The 21,114-nt window shown below is 46.6% G+C and overlaps 1 protein-coding gene across 1 annotated transcript in view; it reads left to right on the top strand.

Annotated features, from left to right (window-relative positions):
• Positions 1-21,114, top strand: part of LOC104161722 (dystrobrevin beta-like) — a gene marked incomplete at its 5' end in the record, with an annotated part of 88,273 nt that overhangs the window by 25,351 nt on the left and 41,808 nt on the right. Inside the window, 2 exons of the mRNA XM_009700255.1 lie at positions 454-567; positions 4,647-4,743. Of these exons, the coding sequence (XP_009698557.1) occupies positions 454-567; positions 4,647-4,743 (211 nt within the window). The remainder of the gene's footprint in view (positions 1-453; positions 568-4,646; positions 4,744-21,114) is intronic.

Raw genomic sequence — 21,114 nt, 5'->3', positions numbered from 1 at the left:
TTGTTCCTGCTGCCCTGCCAGGACCCCTTGGAAAGGTGAGTGGAAGCCAACCAGTGCTGGCACGGCTGCGGATGCTGGTGGTGCCGCTTCAGAGCCCTCCCGACAGCACGTGCGCTGCAGGTTGTGCTGAAAGTTGAACTTTTTTCCTCTTTGAACAGTCTCGGAGCCCATTCTGCAAGAAAGGTTTTGGAGAGACGTTGCCAGCGTATGGCACATAAGTGATTTCATACTTCTTATTAAGTAATAAATTTTCTATGTGTATTACAGCAATTCATAAGGCTGCGCTAACTTACCTGTCTTGGCTTTGGATCTGCGCCAGTCATACATGAACAAAATTGCGGTGCTTGGGCTGGAGACTGACAGAAAGAGTGCTTGAAGGGCTCTAACAGTATTTAAGAGGAGTGCAGAGGCTGACCTTTTTCCCTTTTAACCTTCCCTCTGTCATTTCTACAGAGAGATACTCCAAGAAATTCAGCGCCTCAGGCTGGAACATGAACAAGCCTCTCAACCCACCCCTGAGAAAGCCCAGCAGAACCCGACTTTGTTGGCTGAACTCAGGCTTCTACGGTAAAAGAAATATCCAAAGCTCGTGTGCGTTCGGTCCCTGGGCCAGGCAGCCCCCGGGGTAGCACTGCCTGCTATTGGGAAAAGCGTGTCTTCGGTAGCCTTAAAATGTGATTTAAAATGCTGCGTTCTGAAGGCTGACAGCATGTTGCAATTTTTTTAAGTGGATTTAGAAGTGAATAAAAATGTCTCTTAAATGAATTCCATTTGTATAGTTCAGAAAACTGTTTGTAGAGGAGAAACCGATAGGAAAAGCTAGCAGAAACAGCGTTAGCCGCTTATCATTTATTGTCCAAAGGAGTAGAGCTGAAGATAAATGTCAGTTATTTGATTAGTCAGCGAAACTCCAGAAGTTCATACCTGCAGATCGTCAGACGTACATCCAAAGTCAGAGAACAATCTTCAAAGCCTCTTTGATTAAGTTTGCATTTTGAAGTGTCAGGGAAAAATTGTCAGTATTTATAAAGTGTTTCATAGTTTGGGTAGGGTCAAGGGCGTTCTCTGGCTATATTTTATTTCATCTTCTGTTACTAGTTAATTCAGAGCTCCACCTTCAAAAATGCCATCTGTAATCTCAAGTAGGTTCTAACATTTAAGCTCTTGGCCGCAGAAGCTCTTTGCAAACTGCATTGTATTTGATTCGTTGGGCTGAACTTTTCCTGCCCACGCAGGAGATGGCAGGGTGGTTCAGCTTCCCAGGAATGTTTAGAGGTTCCCCATAAAGTGCAGTGCTCTTGCGATGGAGCTACTGCAACTGCAGGCAGTGTCTGCAAGGAATAAGGCAGACCCCTGTTGCAAAATCTAAGGCTTGTGACTTCTTTCATTACTTTTTCATGCAGAATTTGCTGCGTTATAGTACATTTCGGTATCTCACTGATATTTTTCATTCTATTACCTAATGATAATAGCTGACAGATTTTCTAGCTTTATGCTCTACATAGCTATGTATAATTTTTAAACGTTTAAGAAACTGGAGAGGATGCAGAATATACCCACAAATGTTATGCAAGAGGTGGCGAAAAGAGAGATTGCGGGGCAACTCGATGTGCTCTTTGACCGAACAGAGAGAGATGTAAGAACCAAGAGCTTATACTGGAAACCAGCCACGTTCAGACCGAGAGCAAAGCACGTGCTTTTTAAAGCGAGGTAATAATTTCAAGAGCAGTGATAGAGTTTTCAGTCCCTAGATGTCTTTCCTGAAGACGTTTTTCAAAAAATACAGGTTATTGGGAACAAAACAGAGCTAACCAGGAGGAATTAGACAGCCTGTACGTTTCTAAAGAAGAAAAAGCTCAATGACCGTTGTAGCCATTTCTGGCCTTGAAATATGTAAACACCACTGACAAATAGAAGAGTTACCGGAAAAAAAAAAGGTTGAATTAAGCATGTAAAGCCTGTCAAGTCATCACGTTGTCCAGTCTGGCCTTCTGTGTAACACAGGCTGGGCGATTTCTCCCTGCAGTGCTCCTACAGAACCCTCTTTGGCTGGGCTGCAGCATCCATGTAGACAGACCTTCGAGCTTTCATTTCAGAAGTGGAAAGAATACCGCGTCCCCCGATACTGTTAATGTGATTGTCAGTTAATTTCTGCGCCTTGTCTGTGCTCAGTGGACTAAAAGCGTGCACGTTATTTCTAACCTTCGTAAGCCTAGTGCCGTTTTCCAAACCTTGTCTCTCCCCGTGCTTTTGTCTACTGGGCTAAAAACGTCTTTTTCGACGTTCCTCTTTGAGTGTGAGTATTTAGAGATTTTGATTCCCTCCCCTCTTAACCTCGTCTTGCATAAATAGCTTGAACTGTTTCAGTTTCTCCATAAAGCAGGTTTGCCAAATCTCCACCTATCCCTTCAGCTTGCTGTCAAGATCTCTCAAGTCCTCTGCATCTCTTCTATATATAGACTGAAGTGTACTGGCTGGAGTATCTCATACGTAGTCTCACTGGTGCTACAGACAGAACTAGTGTTAGCTTTCTTACCGCCAAACGTCACTCTCACTAATAATTTCAAAGTGCACGTTAATTGTCTGGACTGCACAGCATCACAGTGGAAGTTCACAATTAGCAGGTTATCTGTGATGTGAAAGTACTTCACAAAGTTACAGCTAACAAGAAGATGTTCCCCAAGCCTCTGAGCAGCGTGTGATGACCTTGCCTTTGATTACATTCAAGCACATGTGAGCAAATGATCCCAGTTGCCGTGTAGAATTCAGGCTGTGAAGCATGAGAGAGAGAATCCGTGGAAAATCAACGTGTCTCAGGTTTAAAAGTCTGCCGGCGACACAGCCCGTAGAGATGAGTCAGCTCTACCACGCTGCTGGCAAGCGTAACCTTGGGAGAGGCAGGGCTGGGTCCCTCGTCCTTGCAGATCCCTGCCTCGTAACGCAGATGTGCTTGGCTGCTTCTGCTTGCAAGTCTGCGCACAGGTGCCAAGGACCCGTTTGCCACGGTGTACGCCTCGAAGTGCATCTCCCCGCTTGGCCCTGGGGGCTGTCCTGTCTTTGTTCTCTTACACGTCTAACAGCCTGTGTCACGGACAAGCGGTACCTCCTCTCTCTTCACTGGAGGTCATCTCAAAAAGAGATTGAATAACCTCGACCAAAATCAGGAATGCACACTGACGTTGATTCTTCGTTAACAACTACGTTTGGAGAGCGATACTTATTTAATATGTTGATTTTTACATTATTTCTAGTTGTTAACCAGAATGTTGTATTAAACAACTGTAGAATAAGAGCTACAGACTCTGAACTGACCTAGAGAGAGAAAAAGGACCGTATCGACCGATAAAGCTATGTCTGTGGTGGTTCTTCAACACATCCTAGGTGACCAGGCATGTGTAATCTTCTCTTTATTGCCTTATTTTTGTGATATGTTTCAGCATTTAATAACCACATTCTTCAAAATACAAAAAGATGTTGAAAGAAGTACCCAGGAGAGTTAATACTTCACGGTCTTCTGTCCTTTTAAGAACCAGTATAGAAACAAGTTAATTCTGTTACGTGGTCATTGGGCTGTATGTTTATGGTGTGCCATTTTCACAGTCCCCGTCGTGAAGGCAAGCCATACGCAGCAGATTTATGCCGTCTGAGTAAATGACCTGTTTCTTTTCCAGACTCTGATGTCCAATTGGTGTTTCTAAAACTAGCTGGTTATTAAAATGCATGGAAGGATTTATCCATAGCATATCCCGTGATATAATCTAAGACATTTTAAAATTTAGTCTATCAAATGGAGTGCCTTTAACTTTGGATTAGGCCATTATGATGTCAACAAAAATAACTGTAGATTAATAAATCAGCCTTTCTAATCTCTTTTTTTTGTTACAGTTATTTATCATTACCTGTGATTGGGATCTGTGGGGCCCAGCATTTCTCAAATCACATAAGATACTGCACTTCTGACGTGTTGACGTTCATCTTTGAATTTCCCCTTACACTAGTCGCTTATTTATTTTTTAAATATAAAATAAGACCAAACAGTCGTATTTCCTTAAATATCTCACAGATAGGCATCTGTAGAAATACAGCGGTGTTCTGATGCCAAGGAAGGGGAAGGTCACTTATCTCCTTTTCTTGTTACCTGGGTTCTGGCACAGCAAATATATCAAAGATTGTGTGTCACGTTGGTGGGCAGAAATAGCTCCGCCACGTCACCGTCCAGACAGGTGATAGCTTTTCCTTTCCGAACACATCTGCAGCCTTTTCTCCGCTTTTTTTTTTCTCTCTGTCTTTCCTCCCATAGTTCATTCTTGCTTGTCTGAAAACTCTGCAGGATGCCTGGGTCTGATGTTAAGAGGGTTCTTAAAAGGAAGAAAAAAGCAGGCTTTTTTCCTCAAAATGCAGTGCTCTTGAAAAGGGCTTCCTACTCCCAAGGTGCTGAGCGCAGATTTCTGGATTTTAAGTGAAAAGCCTGGTTGTTATGTGTAGGTTTCACAGTCATTGTACTGCACTTTGCTTTGTTTTTTTTTTTAAATTGGAAGGGGGGGGGAGTGATGAAAACCAAAGACACAGTTATATGGGTGAATTTCCTGAAGTGGTTTTGAAATGCCCAAGGTTTATTTTCTCTTTCTTTTATGTAACGTGAACAGACAGAGAAAGGATGAATTGGAACAGAGGATGTCTGCACTTCAAGAAAGCAGAAGAGAACTGATGGTGCAGCTTGAAGGGCTGATGAAACTGCTCAAAGTAAGCCATCTCCTGTCAGAAATGCAGTGCATCCTTCTCTTCCCCAGGTCGGGAAGTCACTATTGCTGCTCTGAGATTCCCGCTTTGCTGTTGTGCCATTGTAAGTACTTCAGGAGGAATAGGAATTTGCCAAAAGTCATTTCTACAGTGGTTCTGTGTATCAGTGCAGATGGTTAATGGGTTTTCAGGTTCATATGCTGCTGCTTTGGTTAAAATATCAAGAACCCGTAAGATCTGGAAGGCTTTAAAGAAGTGTTAGAACTGCGTGCTGTGCTGGGTGCCAATTCAGTTCTTCCAAGTCTAGCTGGAAAATAAACTGGCATGGTGCTGTGTTTCACCAGGTAGCGTTACACTGACCCTGCCACGTCTGCGGAGGGTTTTTGCTGGAGAGTATGATGGTATTGGCTCTGATCTGTAAATGGATGTTGTTGTTTGGATTTCTGGTGAGGGGCTGTTGTTATTTTTTGTAGAGTCCTGCTAGGGTTGAGCTCATAGTTCATGACTATAGCCTGAAATACTATTATGCATTTATTCTTTCCGTTCTTTAAATTGGACAAAAGCCTCTCTGTAAAGTGAATGGCAAAACATCGTCCTTACTCAGAGAGGTTTTGGTCTAAGACGAGATGCAACAAAGATACTATAGGCAATGGAAGAAGTGGGAGAGAGATGGCAGCAACGACGCTGGCAGGAGCAGCCCCAGGGTTTATAGATGAGGTATAGGCACATCTTGGTAGTTCCAGAAAAATTTAGAGCTTGCCTGCACTTCAAGGTCATAATGAATTCACATCATCTGTAAATCCGAAGTGCAGTCACTCTTCAGTTTGGACCTACATTCTGGAGCAGGGGTGTCTGTACAAGAGGCCATGATCAAATACCCTTCAGAGGTGCCTGTTTTATTTAGTTTCCCTGTGCAGATGAGCACATGGTGTTAATATTTGGGAACTAATTTTTTTTTTAAGTCAATGGTTCTACACACTGTATTTTTTTTCCTGTTCAGCCTGTTAATGTCTGCTTTCTAAAAATATTGAAGACAATCACTTGCTAAATTCACCTTGATTTCCTCAGACCCTAAACCTTTGTAAGTTGAAGTGCGATATCTCTGAAAATGGGCTTACAAAACTGAATTACAAATTTAGGAAAGTATAAAAGTTGTTGCATCCGAAACACTTTGATTCTTTGTGGTTCAGGTGACCACAGCCTGAGCATTTTTCTTGCATGCATTTGAGAAGCCTCTTTATAACAAAATGAGTTTGGGTATCTGCTCTAACAGGATGACAAGCTCTGATGTGAGTTTTCTGTAGACCCTGTTGTTGGCAAAGCCTTCACAGATTAGTTCTCCCAAACACGACCCGCTGTAAATGCTCTCCTCTCATCAGGGTGAACGACTGGGCTGTCGGCTGGCCGGACTTTCTGCTCTTCCCCCTGGAAGGGCCGGGGGGCCGTGTTTCTCGGGTGCACTGCTCTGAACCCATACAACGTGCGGGCCCCACTGCGACCTGCGGAGCAGTGCCCACCCACCAGGCAAGCCGCAGCAGATGCCTGCTTGGCCATCGTACTCTCATCTCCCAACTGCCCAAGCAGCGTGTGTCTCCTTGCCCAGCTGGTTGGGCATGTGAATGTGGGATTGCGCGGAGCAGGAAGGGATGCTGGTGTCGGTAACGCACCGAGGAAGGCAGCACAGAGGGTTCTGCAGGATATCGCCGAGGGAAGAGCGCACGAGCACAAGTGGCAGGTGCTGCCATCAGGGAGACACAGGAGGGAGGGAAGAGGGTTGCGGAAGAGAGAAGGGAACCATAACTGACTCACATTTGATGAACTGATGTTTTGGAGACTCATTCATTAAGTTGAATCATGCAGTTCAATTATGAGCTTGACAGAAACTTGAATGACAGCTTCTAGGCTGTATTCCACAGAAGGTTGGTTTAGAATCATAGAATCATAGACTCATAGAATTGTTTAGGTGGCAAAGGCCCTTAAGATCATCGAGCCCAACCATTAACCTAGCAGTGCCAAGCCCACCACTAACCCATGGCCCTCAGCACCACATCTACACGGCTTTTAAATACCTCCAGGGACGGGGACTCCACTGCTTCCCTGGGCAGCCTCTGCCAGTGCCTGACAATCCTTGGCACAACTTGAGGCCGTTTCCTCTTGTCCTATTGCTTGTTTCTTGGGAGAAGAGACCAACCCTCACCTGGCTACCCCCTCCTGTCAGGTGGTTGTAGAGAGCGATAAGGTCTCCCCTCAGCCTCCTCTTCTCCAGACCAAACACCCCCAGCTCCCTCAGCCGCTCCCCATCAGACTTGTGCTCCAGACCCTTCACCACCTTCGTTGCCCTTAATTCTCCCAGTTCCCAAAATTGTTTAAGAACTATAAGGGCAAATCAGGATGGATATAAGAAGAAACTTCTTCGCCATGAGGATGCTCAGGCAGTGGAGCAGGACCCCAGTGAGGCTGCACTATCTCCATCCTCGGAGGTTTTCAAGACCCAACTGGACAGAGCTCTAAGCGACCTGGTCTGAGATGAAGTTGACCCTGTTCTGAGTAGGACACTGGACTAGAGACCTGCTGAAGTCCCTTCCAACCTGAATTATCCAATGAGCCTGTGACTATTGTATTTATTTGGTTCAACATGTTGCATAATATGGTTCTTTGCATTTCCCCTTAAGAGCTTTCTATGGAGCCTGGCAGCTTCTCTTTGATTAAAGCATCTTCCACAAAGACATCTGTTCTTGAACTGAAGAAATCAAAAATGGAAAATTCACTGCCAATGCAAATTTGCTTGCACAGTTAAAAATTCATGCCTCATTTTCAGTTTTAATGTATTTAGCTTCAGTTTACACCCATCGGCTCTGGTACATGTGGTTCTCCCTCCATTAAATTAAGGAGTTCTTTAGCACCCCTGGTTTTTTCCTACGCAGATACTTACTCATCTCAGTGAAAGCACTTCTCAGTCTTGATTTTTACATCAGTTGAACAGGTAGAGCTCTGCTGAGCTTCTCACAATACTGTACTCCAGTCTGATTTATGGTTGATTTCTTTGCCTTTTCCAGATTTTTAATATAATTTTTTTAATTGGGAAAAAAGCAAACTATGTTGAATTCTTCTCTGAACCTTAGCAGCACTGTGCAGAGAGTTACAGGAGGACTTTCACTACTCTTCATCACTATTTTCCTTTTTGTGCCTTTCTGCACCAGCGAGTGCTTTTTGAAAGCTGTCAGTTATCCAGATCTTACTCCATGTAAAGTGCTTTATTTATTTCATATAGTGCTAACTGGTTAATGAGCATGTCGTGGGTAAATCCTCCCTTATGAAAATATATTACATCTGTGCAGTTCCTTTAGAAGCCAAACTTGTAATACATTCAAATAACAAAATCAGATTTATTTGGCAAGACCTCTTGTCCATGAAGTTACGATGCTTTGTGTATTATTTATTAGTTGAGTCTTGTATCAGCATTTCTGTTACTTGGGGTAAAATAACGACAGGGTAAGATGTTCATGCTTGTTTCAGTTGTCTTACCTCCCTTTTTGGTATCAGTGCAACAGAGCACATTCCAGTCCTGGGTACTCCAAGATCTTTTAAAAATTGCCTTCACTGGACTGGGTAACTCCTCGTGTAATTATTTTAGGAATCCCAGCTGCAAACTACCCAGGCCTGCTGATCTAAAAATATTATTTCTAGTAGATACTTTTTAACATCTTTTCTCATTATTAGTGGAAAGTACTTCACTGTTTGCTGATAGAAACTACAAGGGGAAAGTACTATTAGTCAAACACAGAACAGAAATATCAATTCCTCTTCTCATATTAAGAGTTTTACCATGACTATCAAGAAACAGTGTACACCACCTCAAGGCTTTGTTTTGTTTCTGATATTTGTGTTCATTTCAAAGTCATCTTTTTGGTGGTTTTAGCCCTGCCAGACACAAATTTTTCCCGCAAGGTTTTAGCTTCTCTCATCGTTTGGTGCACTTCAAAAATTTTCATTTATAATTTACATCAGCTGTTAAGCTTTTATGGTTTTTTCCATTTTCTTATGCAGTGTTTTTGCATTTTTAATGCTGCCTTCATTTCACCATTTAGAGCTGGATTCAGCTTACCTAACTTTGGTTATCGGAAAGCTTGGTACCTCAGCCCCCTCTGCAAAAAAGAGGAAAGAGCAGAAAGCTTCCAATATTTGGAAGGACATAGTTGTTCTCTGGAGGTTCATCGATTTTCCTCTTGGCAAGCCATGCTGCGGTAGTTGCCCTCACAGTGGAGAAGGGCCCCCGACCCTTTGGTTTCAGGTGCAGAGGTAATGAAAACCCCTTCATTAGCGTCCTGCTCTGATGTTTACCAGCCCACACAGTGACCTACCCACACCATTGCAATGTAGAGTTAAGGTTGGGTTTTGCGTTGAGTGTCCTTCCATGTCTTACTGCCAGCGTGTTGACACTCCTGTTAGGAGGTTTCGGTTACAGCAGTTTGTTGGTGGTTTTCCCCGAAGGAGAAGTTCTGGTCGTTCAGCTCTTTGTTAAGCGCCGTCGTTGGTGTCTTCTACTGCGCGGCCCTGTGCCACGGTGCGTCCCCGGCTGTATCTGTCCGGGTGAGCTCGGTAGTGCCAGGCGGCGTTCCTGGGACAGGCTCTCGCCTCCCTGCTCTAATGGGGCTGTGGTCACTCACGTGCCTTTGGATCAGAGCTACCAGCGCTTTCCCAAACCATCTCCAACCCAGAGGTGATCAGGTGCCCAGACCCATTCCCAAGAGGCAGTTTGGATAAGGCCACCCCGATCGCTTTGATAAGGGATTTTAACAGCACGGATGTGTGCAGATCGTGCCGGAGAGCAGTCGCACAATTTGGTTTAATACTGTAGGCTCCGAGTCTGCAGGGCTGCTGCGGGGGCCGCCGTAGGGCTGGCCGTTGGCCGCTGACCTCCTGTCCTCCCGGCCAGCCCTCAGTTAAGCAGATCAAGCCCCTTGCACCCAAGAGGCAGCCTGTCGGTCTGGGCTGAGCGGTGGGCAGTGACCCGTCAGTACTGTCATCGGCGACTTTCTTCCAGTATTTTTTATCTTCTTTTCCTCATCCAGGCTGTTGGCTTAGCTTTCACGTTTTTCCTGAAGTCTTCTGCAATCACGTAGCACCATTAGCTGGCACTCTTCTAACAAGTAGTCCGCCGTGATGATCGTCTGCCTTCTTGCAGGGCTTTTGCTTTCAGCTACACGGATAGTCAGCAGACATATCCCATTTCACTTTTTCCATTTCCTCAATGGTAATTTCCTCACTAGCTGATTTGATGATTTATCTAATAACTGCTCAGTCCTCCTAGCAAAGCTCCATGCCTCTTGAGGTTGGTTTTTTTTCCCACATCTGTAGTTAATGCTAAAGCCTCATTTTTCAAACTAACAACTCTTTTGTAGAGTGGAGATCATTTAAGATCTTTTCCCTGGCCGGGCTGACCATCTGGTCCTGCGACTCCCGGTGCTGGTAGGAGGGAACAGCTGGAAACCTGTGGGAGCGTGGGGAGGGCAGCACTGGCCCCCACTGCTGATGTTGGTCCGTGGTTGAGTGGAGCCGTACCCTTCATCTGCTACATCAGTGTGTAGATGCACGCCGGAAAGAATCCCCAGTCTTGGGAGGAAAAAACAGGAGTATCTGCTCAGAAATGTGGAATTCTCTGCAGCCGTTCCCGGAGATCTCGGTAGTGCCCTCAGCGCACAGTCAGGAAAACATCTTTTAGTACAGTGGTCGGTGAGAAGAAGGTGCTCTAAATTAAGGGACAAGTTCTGGTTAATCCTGCTCAGATGGGAAATAAATGAGGGAAGGTGGATAAAGAGGTTCATGGGTTTCAAGGCCAGAAGGAGCTTTTTTTCTGTGAATTTTAATTCCATGACCTGAATTTCTGGGGAGACGTGCTTACCGGGGCCCTGCTGCCCTCTGCACTGGCAGGCCATGCAAAGCCACTGTGGGAGGGAACACACACTGTTACCCTGAAAAAGCTGTAATTGCTATTTCTGCGTAGATGAGACTCATCAAAACACGCCGCCAGCCTTTCTTTTAGTGCACGGTGTTGCTACCCACACCACAACTGCCGCGCTCCTCCACACAACCGAGCCCGCAAGCCATGAGCCCGCAGGACTCCTGATGCTTGCTATATATGTGAGGACAAAATCCGTGAAAACTTTTGAATGACAAAGAAATTCTCAACTATGTGATATTGTGCTCATTCCCAGGAACGTTCGTATAGTTGATGTCAGAATGTGACTCCGCTGGTCCAGCAGGGTCACAGTGTACGTTTCCCTGCTTCAAAAGAGGATAAATTCGTTCACATTTCACCTTTTTTGGTTTTTCAAATTAGTAGTGATCCGTACTGGCAAGCGTTGCATTGCAACAAAGGAATGGTTTTCTCTTCATCTTTTTCCTTACTCCACATCTTTGGTGCGTTTGCCTCCCGGTTTCTCCCTCCCATTCCAGCCCTGGTTGCCTGCCGTGCGTTGATTTGCCCTTTGGAATCCCAGCTGCAGCGGTCACTGCTTGCCCGGTGGTTACGGGCACTCTCTGACCAAAAAGGTGATACTTTGCCTCTCAGGCTATGACGGTTTGGGTCTCTGTGATGGCAGATTTGTGCCACAGGGAACCAGGTGCCGTGCAGCGGTTGCACGCTCCAGACGGCATTTCCAGACTTTAGAGGATGGTCGTCTGACATTTCCTGCCGTGAGGACAGCTAGAGGGGCATTCCGGAGTCTGGGCTAGGATGAGAAGCCAGTAAAGGTGCTGCGTAAAAGAAAAGATACCCGTTGGATATCCTATCCTATATCCAAGATATCCATACTGTGATACCCATCCCATGTATTCGACTTACGCCAACACTGAGGACTGTTTTAGACAGGAGTCTTTTGAGAATGGAACGACCGACACCTTTACCTTCCCACGTGGCTGTTGCGTCTAACGTCCTTGATGCCTTTCGTGTCTGCAGATGTTTCTACAATTTGCCATGTTCTGTTCTTCTGCTGGGTCTGTTGTGTATTTTGTGTGTGTGTGTGTCTGTGTTTCCTTTTCATATGATAATTAATCTATCCTCTTTCTCTCTTCACCTTTTTCTTTTGCCAACGTTTATAGGAAGAAGAGCAAAAGCAGGCAGTAAGTTGACTTCACTTTGTAGGTGATCTGACTTTTTTCTTTCTGCATGAAAACAATTTTCTGTTAATTGGCTTGTATGCAAATAAACCGTGGGAATGTGGGGTCTTTCTCACTTGTAAATTTGAAAGCAGCCTTCATCAGTTTCCAGTAGAGCATGTTTTTGTGTATGTCCTTAAAGTTATTCCTCTCCCCCATTCAAATTAAGTTTATTGCCATGGGTACAGAACCAGTGGCTGTATTCATTAGCTTTTTATAGAATTGTGCATGACCATCCAGGGTGGGAAATGTGGATTCTCAGCTGGCTTCATAATTTATTTTGTTGGGGACTCTTTGGAGTATTTTACATGCTAAGAAAGCATTCTTGTCTCTGCAGAAATCCTTTAATTTGCCTCCTTGCCACATACAAGTCCATGCATGAAAACTAATTAATGACTTAATATTCTGGGCACGGGTCCGTATCACCCAGTCATGATCTAGTCTCCTTGAATTAGTCCCAGTATGCTCATTGTGAACAGGATGAGTAAACTAACAAGAGACAAGGATGCATTCGCTTTGTGACGGGTTTTCATTTTCTCTGCCCGCCTCTGTAAATCTGAATGCTGTGTTAAGTCCGGGATCCACTCCAGAGGGAGCCCTTTGGCTTCTCTCGGCAATCGCCAGATGTTCGGTGTCTGCTCTCCAGCAGAACAAATTTTCAGCGTTTTCGAACATGGTTTTCTTTATACACAAAGCTTTAATGAAGATTAATGCTGTGTTTCCCATTGTTGGGGGTTTTTACGTGTTGTTTATCACATACCCAAATTGGATATTGAGTACATGAATTGGAAATTCTGGTGACCTTTTTTTTAAGGAAATATATATCTCTGGGTAACTTCTATGGCTGAAAACGCTTCAGTTCTACATGTGCTGAAATTGGCTTTTGGTGACTCCTGGATAGCCTTTTATTAAAGTTCTGTCATCACTTTAAAAAGAAGGTGGTGGTAAGTGTGCATCTTCTGTTGGAGCCCAGTTCATCTTTAGTTGATGCTGCCAGTGAAGATTTGTCCCTGGGTTCGCTCAGGCACCTTCCAGAAATTCTTTGGCTTCATGAAGGGACCAGATTGCAGCATGTGGCAGCGATCCTCAAGGAATTCCTGGAGGAAGGCAAGCAACCAAGACACCGCTATCCCTGTCCTCCAGTTTCTAACTGTGCAAGTGGGATGCTGTATCGTATGTCATTCTCTTACCCAGCATCATTGCTAGGAAGAATCATCTGCATGGAAATGCAACATTATATTAGCTTGCTTTTCCTGTGCTGTGCTGTCCATCTGGGTTATGGATATAGAAGAAGGGTAAATATGAGATCAAAGGAAGAATTTGCCTAATTTTACTTCACTTCTTTCCCTGGAACATTATGTTAGTAGGAGGATAAGAGAGCCAAAACTGACCGCTAAAATAATGTCAACACACTGACATTCTGTCCAGTCCCGTTCTGTTGGAATCAATGATGAATGAGCCAAAAAGGATTTGCAACTCAAGAAGGCAGATTTTGACCAACCAAAGGACACATTGCTGATCTGCAGGAATTGAAACTTTACGCCCTTACATTTGCATGGACTGAAGTAGCTTGAAATGCTCTCCTCTTAACTATAAAGGTGCAGCCTGAAAAACCTCGAAATGGCAGGAGGATACAATGCTCCGCTTGGCTGAGAAACACACAGAAATCACAGAATAGCTGAGGCAGCTCTGGAGATCGTCTAGTCCACCCCCCATGCTCAAAGCAGGATCAACCAAGCGGGCTGATCAGGAATTTGTCCCATCATGTTTTGAGTATCTCCAAAGATGGAGACTCCACGACCTCTGTGGGCAACTGCTTCTAGTGCCTCAGTGCCCTCACCAGAAGAAAGCCTTTCCTTTGTTTTTAAATGGAATTTCCTATATTTCTGTTTATGCCTAAATTTCCATTCCATTGCCCCTGGTCCTTTCAGTGGTTACCACTGAGAAGGATCTAGCTGTTTTCTTTACTTTCTTCCATTAGGGATTTGTATACATTGATAAGACCCCCCTGAGCCTTCTCTTCTTGAAGCTAAACAGTCCCAGCTCCTTCAGCCTCTCCTCACATGGCAGATACGCTGGTTCCTTAATCACCTTTTTGGCTCTTCCTTGGACTTGCTGCAGTCTTGCTCCAAATCTTTCTTGTACTGGGTTGTCCAGAACTGGACCCAACACTCCAGATGCAGCCTCACCAGTGCTGAGTTGAGGGGCGGGATCACCTAGCTCACATTTTTTTTCTTCCCAACACAGCCCAGGGTGCTGTTGGCTTTCTTGCTGGAAGGGTACATTGCTGGCTCATGTTTGACCTCCCTGCGGGACCCCAGCGTCTTTTTCTGCCAAGCTGCTTTCCAGCCAGTCAACCTCAGAGTGCACTTGACGCACAGGGTTATTCCTTCCCGGGAACAGGACTTTGCACCCTGTGTTGAACTTGACGAGGTCCCTATCTGCCCATTTCTCCAGCGTTTCAGGGTCCCTTCGAATGGCAGCACAACCATCTGGCGTATCATTCACTCTTCCCGGTTTTGCGTTGTCTGCAAATGTGTTGAGGGTGCATGCTGTCCTATCATCTCCACCGTTACTGGAGAAGTTAAACAGTACTGGCTCCAGTATCAAACCTTGAGGGACACCACCAGCAACTGGCCTCCAGCTGAACTTCATGTGGCTGGTAACAGCCCTACACATCACGCGCTGTATTGGTATCTGCACTGTTCTGGAAGGAAGGTAATGGCATATCTCCAGCTTGAAGTCCGGAAGGACTCATCGGAGCATACACTGGCTTCCAGATCTCTTCAGGACCTCATGGTCATCCAGGTACTCCAATGACACAATTAATTCAAGAAAGGGCTGGATATCTGTGATAGTGTGGGTTGAAGAAACGCAGCCACCTGAAAAACTTTAAAATTATTATCAAACATCCCACTATCCTTTAGAACGTCTACCAGTTTTGGTGGCTCTAGTGTCTCATCTTCCCTCTACATGTGTATAAAACCCTGCAGTAGCTAGGAAAGGGCACCAGTCTACTGTGTGCTCAGCTGGCCCCATCCTTGTGTCCACAGGCATGCGTCTTGGAAAAAGAAGTCAGAGGAGAAGAGCCTGGTCTGGTTAGTACCTCACAAAGGCCGGCGGACTAGTCCAGAAACAGCAAGACCATGTATGAGGGAAAATGTGGAACACCATCTGGGTCCTGTGGAAGAGAAGACCCAGGTGTCTTAGTGATCTAAAGTGATGATCCTCTCAACCCTGGATGAGATGGATTGATTATGTGGTGGCAACATGAATTTACATGAAGGGTTAAGGTAAATAACAGGCAGAAGAACAATCACTGGTTGAGGACTGGCAGCACGTCAAGAGCAGTAACATCAGCACCCACCTTAGGAACCTCTGATTTCCCTCCACTGCTAAGGCCGTGAGTCCCGTTCTGCCTTCTCCATGTCGCTGGTCAGATTTACAGAGATGGGTGGAAGAGGCTCAGCTTTCTTGGCTATGTTCAAGCAGTTGCTTGGCAAGCAAAAAAGGCTTCCTGAACAAAAAGCCATCTTGTTCATTCTGCATTTAGCTGAGACGACACAGGCTGCATTCCGGGGGCTGCAGGTGCCCAGGTTAGGGTGGCCGTTCGGAAGGGCTTGCCTGCCATCATGACCCACCGTTGCACCGCGTGCAGCGAGACGTGGGGCAGTTTGCTCAGGTATTTGCAGCCAGAGTGAGGGCACGTCTAAGCGTTGAGTAGAGATCGTTGCTGATCCTGGGAGGCTAATAAGAAGTTACTTGGCTGCTGAGGTTACCACCAAGTGCCTACAGAAAACTGTGTGATAACTGACTTTCATCTCTAGCCAAAGACTAGGTGAGCACAGTGGCATCTGAGAGACCACACTCCAGTCACAAAAATGTCCTCAGAAGACCTGGAAGCTACCGTGTCTCTTGGACAGTCTTGGTCGGAAAATCATGGCAAGCTGTAAGGAGTTCGTATCAGGAGAGAGCCACTATTTCTGATCCTGGTATTTACAGGAGAGTCCAGTAACCTCTGTGCGCCATGTTCAGAGTTGGTCTCCTATCAAGATTTTGGAAGTTTCTGTACCCTTTCCCTGGGCAGGACTGCCTCTTGGAACGAGTGGGGCTGGTCCTGGTCACTCCCTTGAGGAGCAGTGCCTTGTGTAGAGAGATTGTTCCAGCAATGGAGTATGAACCCACGTGATATTCATAGTCCACCACGCTATTCTCTACTACTGCTAAGATTGTTGTGTCCCAGCTAATAAACATCTTTGCCAGCATAGATCCTAATTTACAACAGGACCATTTCTATGTCACAGCTGGTGAGAGGCTTGGATAATCTGCTAAATATTAAAACCTCTTTGTTTTATAGTCAAATGAACAGCCATTGGAGCTGTAGTGTGCAATATTCAGAAGAACGTTAAAGGAATTCACAAAGATGTACATCACGTGTATGATGTCTTTGGCGTGTAGTACAATTCATACTACAATTCCAGAAAAGCATCACGCGCTCGTACTCCAGCACAAGAGAGCTGCTCTAATGCCAAACAGGCACAGAAATGGCTTCACCACAGAGAGCTCACATGGGAGTGTTTAAACACTGGAATGGAAATCTTTTCCTTTCAGAAGATGGTGGGAACCGTACGACATAGCAGAGCAGATCGAGCTCATGAATTTCGAGGTTATGTTACCAGTCAGAGAAAGTGGACACACTCTCGCCCAACAGTCCTCGTGAAGTCATGGAAATCATGGGAGGGTAGCTCCTTAGCCCCGTTTCCCTCCCATCGTTCAGATTCAGAGTTTATAGCTGATAGCTTTCAGTCCGCTTTGGACACACTCTCGCCCAACAGTCCTCGTGAAGTCATGGAAATCATGGGAGGGTAGCTCCTTAGCCCCATGGAGGGGGAGTGAGGAGTTCCCGTTTCCCTCCCGTCGTTCAGATTCAGAGTTTATAGCTGATATCTTTCAAGTCCGCTTGAGAAGTGCAAGGGCAGCAGTGCAGGTAGCTTTAATGAGGTGAGCCCTCCTAACCAATGGCTATAGCAAAGCTGAGCCCAGGCAAGAGGCTAGGATGATGCCTGTGTCCTTTCCCAAGAGATGCAGAAACCTGTGAGTGGGGAATTCCTAACCTCAAAGAGCCCTGTAACAGCTGAAGAAGTCTCATCGTGTTGATATCCGAATCTGAGACTGCCGTTCGGTTCCGCATCCATTTTTGCATCAGCCAAAGGTCCTGCATGCCTCTTCAGAGTGGGTCACGGATGCATGTCTGGGTGACTCCCACCATCACATACTGATGCATTTTAACAAAACTGTGAAGAATTCCTCCTAATGCCTCAACACTGCAAGTCAGCTTCTTATACCGCATGGCCTTGTTCATCTGCAGGGAGTGCGTTTGGTCTCCGTGAATGATTAGCAAGCTCTCAGCATTGATGGATTATGTCTGCCACCTATACAGCTAATATCACCCAACTTGGTTGAATGACGTTCATTTGTACTTATAGCTGAAAAACTTTTCTGAAATCAGTGGAAGACCCCCTTCTGGAGGGTGGGAGTGAACAGCCCAAGTAGCAGAATGTAGAATAAGACAAAGCTGCCTATTCGGGATAAATTTAAGGAAAGGACCATATCTGCTTACCCATCACGCTGGCAGCCTTAAACACCTTCTCTGGTTAAGCTGACAAGTGTTGTAGCGTGCAGGCTATGCCTGGGCTGGTAAATGCACACGGGAAAGTTCTCTGACACCGAGGGCAACTGGCATGAAGATGGACGGCTCTGTTTTCCCAGCCTCCAAGACCTGGTGCTGCATGCCGTGTTGGGAACGGTGTGCCCGGGAACTGCCGGGCAATGTGCTAGCTGAAATGTGCCACAGCCCTGCCAGGGAGTGTTCGAACACTTCGATACTGTAAATTATCTTGTTCCAATGCCAGAAACCCTCCCACGTGTGGTTCAACTCACTAATACAGGCAGGCATAGCTTTAGAATAAGCTTTGGGTTGGTGCCTCCACACTAAGAGCCATGTTCCTGAGCCTCCTGGAGGATATCAAACCTAGAAAGGCTCCTGAGAGCGCCATTTAGATGTTAAAGATTTGAAGTCATGTAGGGAACCAGGCCGCCATACCAACGGAGTTTGTCTGTCAGTAGACATTTCGGAAAGGAAGGCTGGGTCTGTGCTGAGACCAGGTGTTGGAGGTGAAGAAGACCTTACCCTGCTCTTTAGCTGGCAGCACTGCCCTAGCAGATGACTTTTTCGGATATCAGGCAGGGAATAGCCATGGATACACATCAGGATTACTTTCTTGGAAGTCTCTTTGCTCTGATGGATCACACTGTCCCGTGGTGGTTGAGTACCAGGTAAGAGACAAACCCCGGAGTAATCACAGAATCATAGAATCATTATGGTTGGAAGAGACCTCAAAGATCATCAAGTCCAACTGTATACCAAACACCACCATGCCCGCTAAACCATGTCTTGAAGAGCCACATCTAAACGTTTTTTGAACACCTCCAGGGATGGTAATGCGGCATTGCTTCCTATCGCAATGGGACAAATGCTCTGAAAGGTAGACCAGGGTGAGGAGCTGATGTCTGCAGAAGACCTCATTTCTGTCTGAAGGGAAAGAAAATCCCTCTTCCCGCGCTAGCGGAGCATTAGCGCGTTTCTCCGGGCTGACGCAGCCCTCCCCTGCCGTCTGTGCCGAGCTCGGCGGGCAGAGCTAAGAGGATTGAGCACGGCTCGGTCAGCAGCAGAGGAAAGTGGGTTGCTGCTTTTCTTTCTAATGCTGTGGCTGGTGGAGGCCAACCACTGCAGAAGTCTGCTGGAGCCTTCCCGAATAAAGGCAGACCTGCGGTGGTTGGGTCTGGTGACTTTGCCTAAACCTGCTGCTGGAGGGGAGCAGAGGAGAGGTGCAGGGGCCTCTCCTGGCACTCGACTGGGGGCTTGGTGGCCTGGGGCTGTCCGTGCCGAGGGGATCTGGTCATCCCGTCCCGCTTTGGAGGGCACACCAACAGCGCGAAGGAGTGGAAGTGCTGTCCAACACAGACCGAGAGAGTAGGGAGCACTTAGATGTTTTTAATCCTGAATTGTAGTAACCAGAGATACTTTCCAAAATAGCAGCTGAGAAGGTTGTCAGGGAGAAGCGTGGGTTTTCCTGTGCTCCCGCTGTCCCGTGGAGAGGTAAGAGCCATAAGGCAGAGCGCTTTCTGCAGAGTCCCGCTCCATTCATGCCTTCCCTGAATCGCATTCCTCTGGACTTAATCACGTTTTGGACTGCGCAGCTAGAAACAGGCAGGAGTTTGTTCGGTTTCTTCTCTTCCAAGTCCTGCCTTCGCCCAGAAAGACACGTGTGCCAAGTTCCAACTTTTAAGCCGCTACCATTTTTAACAAAGCTCTGTGCAAAAGCATTGTGGTTACGCTTGCTTTTCACTTGGGGGGAAAAATATGCTTGTTCATTCTAATGTACTTCAAAACCAGCTGGAGGGGTTGGTTTTATTTTCCAAACAGGTCCTCTGTCTAGGGGCTGCCCAGCCTGAAAATTTTTCAGTTTTTATCTTCTAGATGTTTCCGTTTGTTTGCATACTTTTTTGTTTTAATGTGCATCATTTGTGAAAAGAGGATTAGAAGTGAAACGGTGTTCGAGCGTTTGCACCAGGACACGCAGTACTCACACGCAGCAGTTCCTATAGATTTATCGTGGGCGGTTATAAGAAAAGTCAAGGCTTGGTCGTGTGCCACGTGCTCAGAGGGGCGCCAAGAACCCCGAGAGCTTATTTCTGTATTCGGCCTATTCTTCCCCTCCTTCTGATGTCCCGTCTTGATGTTAATAATTTGAAACGCAGCAGATGCAGGAGAGAGCGTCCTTGCTGTCAGAAGGTATGTCGTGCACCCCTGGCCGTGGCAGCTCTGCTGGCCGCTGCCGGCTGGCCGTAGCGGGAGAGAAGGTGTCGAGATGCATTTCACTGGGGTGGAATGACCGAGAGTCTGGTCCACACTCCGCTTTGGTTGGAGTTCTGACCTGCAGGCCCCTGGGTCGTTGCAGAAATTGTAAGGACATCCCATGCCCAGAGACCCTTTGCCCTGGGGAGTCGGGGCAAGGGGCACAGCTTTGGAGAGAGGTTGTATGTAGGCAAGTGTGCAAAAGCCACGTGTAGTCTATAATGTAGAGCCTGGTTTGTAGGTCTCTTTGGGATGGTTGGATACAGCCAGTGCTCCCTTGTTTCTGCAGCAGGCCCTGGGGTGCCCCAGGCACCAGCCAAACCCAGGTTTTGCGGTGGGGAGGTGGTGCGGAGGCTGCTGTGTGTCCTAGCACCGTGCCAACCTCCCAAATGCAGGTCCAGCGCCGGCTCCCAGATAACTCCGGCAGATCTGGTGGGGGGCTCCTGCGCTCCCCAGGAAGCCCAGGGGCTCGGGGGCTCCTTTAGCACCAGCAGGAGCACAGAGCCGGCTCAGGCATCGCAAAGTGCCCTGGCAAGTAAACGTGGAGATTAGGGGAACTGCTGCAGAAACGATGCCTTTGCTCAGGCTTAGCCTGGGTCTGACCTACTGGGACTAATAATCCCGTTAGACCTCAGCTGCCCGCTGCAGAGCCGCAAGCGGCATCGCACAGCACCTAACTCTGGGAGCCCAGCACCAGGGTGCCCAGACTGACTCGGCCAGAGTGAATCCAACAGCAGCCATTAACGGGCTCACCGTGTCGTGCCAAAGCAGTAGTCAGCACGCAAGAGCATCGCGTCTTCGAACCTAAACTTACCTTGGACGTAGAGGTGCCTGGGAACAGTGCTTGAGCTAATACCCATCGCCAGATCGGCGCTGTCTCTGCATCTTTGTCACAAAGCAAGCCGTAGTCGGGTGATGCCCCAGAGACGGCAGAGTAAGAACAGTGTCTGAGAGGTGTTTGAGCATGGGCTGTTGGTTTGGGGTGTGCCAGCAGCGGCTGTAGTCTACCAGACACTTATATGAGAAATTTTGCTGCTTGGCAGTTTAGTAATATTTTTCAAATAGCCAGATATATTTGTCAAACACCCAGGGTTCAGCTTTACAATAAGCCGTCTTTGACAGCAAAGCCAGCTTGAAACATTCCTTTTCCTGTGCCAGTATTCACTGCTCCAGCAGTTATGTTTGTGCAGTTTTTGAGGGGCCATGCTAATCAGAGCACTGACATCGTCCTACTTAAAAAGAGCATCCTTGGGGAAAAGGTGAAGTCAGAAGCCCTTGTAACAACACCTTCATTGACA

Source organism: Cariama cristata, unplaced genomic scaffold, assembly GCF_000690535.1.
Source record: "Cariama cristata isolate BGI_N322 unplaced genomic scaffold, ASM69053v1 scaffold185, whole genome shotgun sequence".
Lineage (NCBI taxonomy): Eukaryota > Metazoa > Chordata > Aves > Cariamiformes > Cariamidae > Cariama > Cariama cristata.
The sequence above is the reverse complement of the archived record's forward strand: the minus strand, read 5'-3'. Positions and strand labels throughout refer to the sequence as shown.